Source organism: Erithacus rubecula (genome assembly GCF_903797595.1).
Source record: "Erithacus rubecula genome assembly, contig: scaffold_164_arrow_ctg1, whole genome shotgun sequence".
NCBI lineage: Eukaryota > Metazoa > Chordata > Aves > Passeriformes > Muscicapidae > Erithacus > Erithacus rubecula.
This window is the reverse complement of record NW_027636141.1, coordinates 88632-96702: the sequence shown is the minus strand read 5'-3', so window position 1 is coordinate 96702 and position 8071 is coordinate 88632. Positions and strand designations below refer to the sequence as shown.

The 8071-nt window shown below is 48.3% G+C and overlaps 1 protein-coding gene across 1 annotated transcript; it reads right to left on the bottom strand.

Moving 5' to 3' along the window:
• LOC306815590 (olfactory receptor 14A16-like) lies at positions 1 to 940 on the bottom strand (the record flags this gene model as incomplete). Its single annotated transcript, XM_079332164.1, has 1 exon — positions 1 to 940. The coding sequence occupies exon 1, from the start codon at positions 931 to 933 to the stop codon at positions 1 to 3; it is 933 nt and encodes a 310-aa protein (XP_079188290.1). The 5' UTR covers positions 934 to 940.
• Between the last annotated feature and the right edge of the window lie 7131 nt (positions 941 to 8071).

Here is an 8071-nt window from a genome sequence, read left to right as displayed (position 1 = left end):
TTAATGCTTCTGAAATTGTTTCATGATCAGTCTACACACTGCAGCCTTGAGCTCCTGGTTCCTCAGGCTGTAAATGAGGGGGTTCAGGGCTGGAGGCACCACCGAGTACAGAACTGACAGTGCCAGATCCAGTGAGGGGGAGGAGATGGAGGAGGGCTTCAGGTGTGCAAATGTGCCAGTGCTGAGGAACAGGGAGACCACGGCCAGGTGAGGGAGGCAGGTGGAAAAGGCTTTGTGCCGTCCCTGCTCAGAGGGGATCCTCAGCACAGCCCTGAAGATCTGCACATAGGAGAAAACAATGAACATAAAACAACCAAATGATAAACAGGCACTAACAGCAAGAAGCCCAAGTTCCCTGAAGTGGGAGTGTGCACAGGAGAGCTTGAGGATGTGTGGGATTTCACAGAAGAACTGGCCCAGGGCATTGCCATGGCACAGGGGCAGGGAAAATGTATTGGCTGTGTGCAGCAAAGCGTTGAGAAAGCCACTGGCCCAGGCAGCTGCTGCCATGTGGGCACAAGCTCTGCTGCCCAGGAGGGTCCCGTAGTGCAGGGGTTTGCAGATGGACACGTAGCGGTCGTAGCACATGATGGTCAGGAGGAAATACTCTGCTGAGATAAAGAACAGAAAGAAAAAGATTTGTGCAGCACATCCTTTATAGGAGATGTTCCTGGTGTCCCAGAGGGAATTGTGCATGGCTTTGGGCACAGTGGTGCAGATGCAGCCCAGGTCAGTGAGGGCCAGGTTGAGCAGGAAGAAGAACATGGGGGTGTGCAGGTGGTGGCCGCAGGCTACGGCGCTGATGATGAGGCCGTTGCCCAGGAGGGCAGCCAGGGAGATGCCCAGGAAGAGGCAGAAGTGCAGGAGCTGCAGCTGCCGCGTGTCTGCCAGTGCCAGCAGGAGGAAGTGGCTGATGGAGCTGCTGTTGGACATTTGTTGTGTCTTGCCATAATGATCTGTAAGAAAAGCAATAATGGAATAGTTTGGTTTGTAGGGGCCTTTAAATATCCCAGCCCAGCTTGGGACACCTTTCCCCCCACTGCCTGCCCAGGTCTCTGCTGCCTGGAGCTGTCCCTGCCAGCAGCTGCTTCCCTGTGCCCAGGGCTTGTCCCTACTAGTGCTGCCAGAACCCAGCCCAGCCCTGGGGGCTCAGCTCTGCCCTGCGGACCCCTCCCAGCACAGGGCACTGCCCAGGGTCATCTCTGCCCTTGCAGTCTCTATTGACAACATCACAGCAGCCCTGAGGTTGCTGGAAAAGACACACTGATGCTGCCTATAAGGGACCCTGTGATGATATCTCTCACTGACTACTTTATTGAGATTTGAGAGAATTTTTAAAAATTTTTCTCCTTCTGAACTGAGAGATGAATATCAGTGTGCAATTTCCCATCCAGGCAACCGAGAGCAGTAGATGAAATACCAGGATTTTCACTTTTATGCAGCCCCTGATTTGTGGTTCTCCCTGTATAGTCTACTTAAAAATATTCTGCAGTTAAATGTCATGCTGGGAGCAGTCTTGAACAATGCAGCATCCTCACCACACAAGGAGAACACTTTCAAGCCATACGAGCTCTTTCCTTCCACCCAGACCTTGTCCCCCAGTGCTGGGGCAGCTCCCAGGGCTGGCTGAGAGCTGTCCCCAGCTGGCAGCAGAGTCCCTGTCCCAGCACAGTGCCCTGGGCTGCAGGACCCTGCTCTGCAGAACAGCTCTGGGCACCCCTGGCTGCTCTAGAAAAGAGAGAATCAGAGAATGCACTCACAGAGTCTGCAGACATTGGGATGTTCCAGCTTTAGGAGATCACTCCAGGAGCTGCAGCTGCATGACAATGCATCCAGAGGCTTCCTGTGTCAAGGGCTGTGTTTGATTCTGCCCCAGTCACTTCTGAGCATCTTCCCAGCCCTGACTGATTTAAACACTCTGTGCCTCTGTGCTGTACCCGGGGTGGCTGCACGCAGACCCCCAGCCCTGCTGGGCTGGGAAAAGAGCTGGTCATCTAGAGAAATGCGCTTTTGAAGCTTTTCTTAATAGCTAGGATGGCCCTCTGTGCCAGGAGCCCAACCCTGCTGAGCAGCACAGCCAGAGTACAAGGACTTTTAATGACCCTATTGGGGTTTGTGCTGAAGTCCTGAACATCAATCCCTGAGAGGGATCTGGAGAAACCTCTCAAGAACTCCAAGTCAGAATCAAACTCCAAAGTTTCTTCAAGATTTAATGGGTCCCACTGAGGGACACAACTGAGAAAGTGTCCCCAAGCCACAATCAGAGCAGAGAACTGGAGGCAGAGATGACAGATGGGGACAAAGAGAAGCCAAGTCTTGGTGCCCTGGGGCACAGCAGGGTCTGTGCCACCAAGGGCTGGGAGGAGACACCTTGTCCTGGGCCACTGGGGCCTCCTGGCACAGCCCCAGCAAGGCTGGGCACTGTCACCCCTTGTGCTGCCCTCAGCATCCCCCCACATCCCAGTGGCCTCAAGGATCTGCTGGGACCAGTCCCTGGGGAGCCTTGGTCAGGAATTGCCCTGGGGGCTCCTTCATGCTCCCAGGGACAGCAAGTTTTTCAAAGGACTTTGGATTTTGCTTTTGCCTTGGAGTCTCTGAAAGCTTTGTGCAATCATGGCCTCCAATGATCTGCTTTAATTAGTCTCTTGAGATCCTTTCTCAGTAACAACACTCAGTGGGGCTCATTAATGCTTCAAGGTACTTCAGTTTTTTAGGGTACTTTCCTTTTTCCTTTCTTTGAGTCTCTGAAAAAATTTTGTGCAATTATGGCCTCCAATTCTCTCCTTCAAGGAGTTCATGAGGAGCCTGTGTTGGAGATGGACATCAGAGGGACCCATTAATGCTCTGGGATGCTTTGGGTTTTTCTTCTCACTTTGATTCCTGGAAAGGTTTGTGCAATCTCCTCTCAGGTGTGAGGTTCAACGTCTCAGCACCAAAGGCACCTCGAGGATCACTGATATCATGCAGTCCTGACAAAGCAAGCCCTGCCTTGATTTCCCTCTGGTCTGGTGCACGTCATTAGGGAGATTTCCTGATACTGTTATGAAGAAATATTTCAAAGAGCTTCTAAGAAATTTACAGTCCTGTTTTAAGGAGTATATTTTATTACTGTTCTCTTTAGAGCAGAGGTGATGCAGCATTCTGTGATTGGTATTGAGTCCATGTTCTCTCCTCAGGAGGTCTGTCCTGCTCAGAGAAGCTGTGTCTTGAGGTCTGACCCACTGTGGACAATCTTGCTCCACATTCCCCAACCCCATGTTGTCTGTCCTCATTCACCTGGGACCTGCTTTGCTGGATAACTGACTGCAATCAGGCCAAAAGACATTTTCTTGGTTGTTTTAAGTAATCCAAAACTTTTTAGTTTCCCCATCAAAAAGAGACACACTCCTCAGGTGTGTGCCAAGCCCAAGGTGCCACCAAGGAGGTTCCCCTTCTCCAAGGCAGAACCCTGCAAGGAATGTTTGAGACCTTTGCACTCCTTGGTTCCACAAGGCATTGCTGTGTCACCACGGACTCCTGGTTCCATGAGGTTCCGTACTTTCCCAATGGATATTTGGTTTCATGGGGCCTTACAGTGCCACAATGCTCTTTTTGGTTCCATGACACTTTAATATGTCAGGTGCACTTTTGGTTCCTTGACATTCAGTACTCTAAAAATGATCTCTGTAGTTTCAAAGTCTCACAATCGACCCTTGGTTCCATGAGGTTCCTCAGTATCAGAAAGGAATCCTTGGTTCCATGTGGTCCCACAGTGTCACCACAGTGTCTTCTTGGTTCCACAAGTCTGTGCAGCGTCACAATGCCCCGTAGGTTTCATGAGGCCCCACAATGTCACAGTGGACCCTTGGCTCCATGAGTTTCTTTAGTGTCACAATATTCTCCTTTGATCTACAGTGTCACAATAGTTCCTTGGTTTCACATGGCCCTGCTGTGTCACAATGAATTCTTGGTTCCATGTGGCCCCACAGTGTCACCTTTTTCCTCTGACAACCACCAGCAAACCGCACAGCCAGGGCCCCATGCCTGGGAAGAAGGAGGATGGGGGACATTTGGAGTGATGGTTTTTGTCTTCCTACATCACAGTGTCGTGGGGTGGGGCCCTGCTGTCCTGGAGATGGCTGAACAGCGGCCTGCCCATGGAAGGGGGAAGAGACAACAACCTCTGTCCATGGAACTACAACAGCAGAGAGGTCAGGCTGAGGGCTGGGTTTAAAAGACTGTCAGCAGCACAGGTAACCTCAGTCTGAGAGGAAAGATATGTGCTAATGTATTTACAAATCATTTGATGGGTGAAGGGATGGGTGTTAATGTCTTTGAAACAGATCATAAGGTTTCTCAGGTTTGTTACTGGGCCCAGACAGCTTAGCTCCTGAAACAGACAAGGATCTGCACAAGGCTGAACTTCTGAATTTTGGAGGCAAATGCCAGGTTCAAGGGGGGATATGGAACAGCAGGTCTGGGGAGTACCTTCCTATTACCTCAGCCAATGGGGAAAGGAAGAGGGCAACATGCTTCTGGGAGTTTAGGATAAAAGGAGGCTGCACCCTCTGAAACCTTAAGAGAGAAAAACCCCATGAGTGTGTGCCCCAATGAACTCTCTCCATTTATTCAAAAGAAGTTGAAGGACTCCTCTGTCTCATTTTTGGACATAAACTTCTGGCATTTCTGGATTTTCCTGACAGTGGCAACATGAAATCTCATGGAACCAAGTGTCCACAGTTCCATGGTGCAACCTCATAGTGCGCTGGAGACCACTGTGTCACAATGGGAGCACATGGAACAAAGGCTCCATATTGACACTGCAGGGCCTCATGGAATGCAAGAGGTCATCCTGATGGAATGGAAACTCATGGAGCCAAGTGTCCACTCTTTTACAACAGGTCCTCATGGAATCCAAGAGACCATTGGGGTGCACTAGAAATACATGGAACGTATTGTGACAAAGCTGGGCCTGATGCAACCAAGGAGACCATTGTGATGCAATGAAACCTCAAGGAACCAAGAGTCAATTGTCAACACATCAGGCTCTCATAAAACTAAAGAGAACATTGTGACACAATGGATTCTCATGGAACTGAAGCCCCATTGTGAGAAAACATGGCCTGATGGAAACCTGGTGCCACTGGGACATCTCCAGCCTTGGAGGAAGCAAGTGTCCAGTGTGACACAGCACAGCCTCATGAATCACAGCAGAGCACAGTGACTCCATGGGATCTTGGGGAACCAAGTGTCAGCTGTAAACACAGCAGAGACTCATGGAACCCAGGAGGTCATTGTGTTTCCACACTGTCACAATGAGCCTTCTTTCTGTGAGAATCCATTTCCCCACAATGTTCTCCTGGGTTCCAAGCTGTGCCTCAATGGCCCCTTGCTTCCACAAGCCATGGCACAGTCCCACTTGTCCCTGGGTTCCATGAGGCCATGCCATGTTCACAACTGACACTTGCTTCCATGAGATTCCATTGTGTCACAATGGTCCCCATGTTTCCATGAGGCTGTGCTGTGTCACAATGGACACTGGATTCCACAAAACCTGGCAATGTCCCAGTGGCACCTGTGTCCCATGAGGACCCACTTGGTCAAAGTAGAGCCTTGGATCTGTGAGATTCCAGGTTGTCCCAATGGTCTGCTGAGTTCCATGAGGCTGTGCTGTGTCACAATACACACTGAGTTCCACATGCCCTGGCAATGTCCAAGTGGCACCTGTGTGTCATGAGGCCCCATTTGGTCAAAGTGGATCCTTGGGTTGATGTGGATGAGGCCCAATAGTGATGCAGAGTCCTCAGGCAGGTGCAAAGGTGAATACTTTATTGCAAAAACAAGGCCTTTTAAAGCAATGAGACCATTATCAGTTGCACTGTTTTAAAACATAACAAACATACTTGCTTACCTTCTGTCCATCTGTAATTAAAGCTCCCTCAATTGTCATCTCACCTCTTGCTGCTTCTTTTGCCTCTCTGTCTGCCCACTCATTTCCTTCCTGCAATTCCAAGCTCACCTTCTGATGTGCCTTAATGTGCATAATTGGTACCTGCCCAGGTAGCTGAACTGCTTCCAGCAGCTGCAATATTTTCTGCACATTTGATTTTTCTCCCTTGTGAGTTTAACAGTCTGCTTTCTATCCAGATGTCTCCATACGCATGTACAACTCAAATGCATACCTTGACTCTGTATAAATATTAATTTTCATTTCTTTATGATTTCTTAGATGTGGGTTAGAGGGATTATCTCAGCTTTTTGTTCAGAGGTATCTATTGACAAGGGTCCAGACTCCATTACCTCTTTGCAGGTGCTAACTGCATACCCAGCATGTCGCTTTCCACTGACGACATCGCTGCTTCCATCAGTGAACCAGATTCTGTGTGATCCAAAGGAGTGTCCTTCAGATCAGGGAGGATGGAGTAGGAGGCTTCAACAGTCTCCAAGCAGCCTTGGTGTACTGGTTCCTCTTGATTTCCACTAAGGAAAGAAGCTGGGTTGATAATGTTAATTCTAACTACCTCTATATTGTCTTGTTCCACCATGATGGCTTGGCATTTCAGGAAACTTTGTGGGGAGAGCCAGTGCCCTATCTTTACTTCTAGGACCACAGACACTGTGTGAGACACCAGTACAGTCATTTTCTGGCCCAAGGTGAATTTGTGTACATCTTGAATATTCAGCACCTCTGCTGCAAGGGCTCTGAGCCATCCCGGCCATCCCTTGGTTGTTGTGTCCAGTTGCTTGGATAATTAAGCAGCTGCTCTCTGGTATAGACTCAGGTCCTGGGCCAGTATCCCCAGGGCAATTCCCTGCTTTTCACAGGAAACCACAAAGAATGGTTTGCTTATGCCTGGGAGTCTGAGAGCTGCAGCTGACATTACAGCATTCTTCAGCTGGTGAAAGGCCCACTTGGCCTCTTTTGTCCACTGGAGGCCTCTGTTCCCATTTGCAATGAGCACATACAGAAGTTTTACAAGCAACCCATAGCTGTGTATCCACAGCCTACACCACCCTGTCATTCCTAAGAATATCCACAGTTCCTTTGCTGTCTGAGGTTTTGGGGTTTGACATATTGCTTCCTTGTGATCTTGACCTAGAGTCCGTTGTCCCACACGAATTCCATAACCCAGATAAATTATCTTTTGCTTCACTACCTGGGCCTTTTTCTTTGATGTCCTGTATCCCTGAAGTCCTAGAAAGTTTAGGAGGCTTACTGTCCAGGCTACACATGCCTCTTTCATCTGGGTGGGTATGAGGATATTGTCCATGTACTTCAGTAACTTTCCTCCTTCTGGGGAAGCCTCCCAGGATTCCAGATCTTTGGCAAGTTGTTCCCCAAACAGCGTAGGAGAGTTTTTAAATCCCAGAGGCAACACCATCCATGTGAGCTGGGATCTGTGCCCACTTTAGAATTTTCCCGTTCAAATGCAAAATTTTTCTGGCTGTCTTCATGGAGAGGGAAGCAAAAGAAGGTATTTTTCAAGTCTAAAACAGTAAACCAAGTTAGGTCTGGTGTTAGGCACATTAGCCAAATGTATGGGTTTTCTGCCATGGGATAGAGATCTTCAGTTATTTTGTTAACAGCACTTAGATTCTGTACTATCCCATTTGACTCATCTGGTTTTTGGACTGGTAAAATGGAAGTGTTGAATTCAGATGGGAACTCCTTTAACAACCTGAATTGCAAGAAGTTTTCAACTATTGGACTAATTCCTTCCCTATCTTCCTTTTTCAAGGGGTACTGTTTAATTCTAACTGGTTGTTTTTCTTCCTTCAGTTTAATTACCATAAGAGGTGAATTTTTCAACCTCCCTGGTACACTGAAGGTCCACACTCCTGGAACCACTTGATTTATTATTTCTTCACTAATTCCTCCCTCCATATGAGCATATGTTAACATTAAAATTAATGCCTCTATGTTCATCATTTACCACCAGAATAACCTCCATATTTTAAAATTTAATGGTTACTTGCAATTGTTCTAACAAGTGTCTCCCCAAAAGGTGTCTCAGAAAACTGGGCAGATAGAGAAATTTATGAATACCCCATTGCTTTCCAAGCCTATATTTTATTGGTTTGCAAAAATATG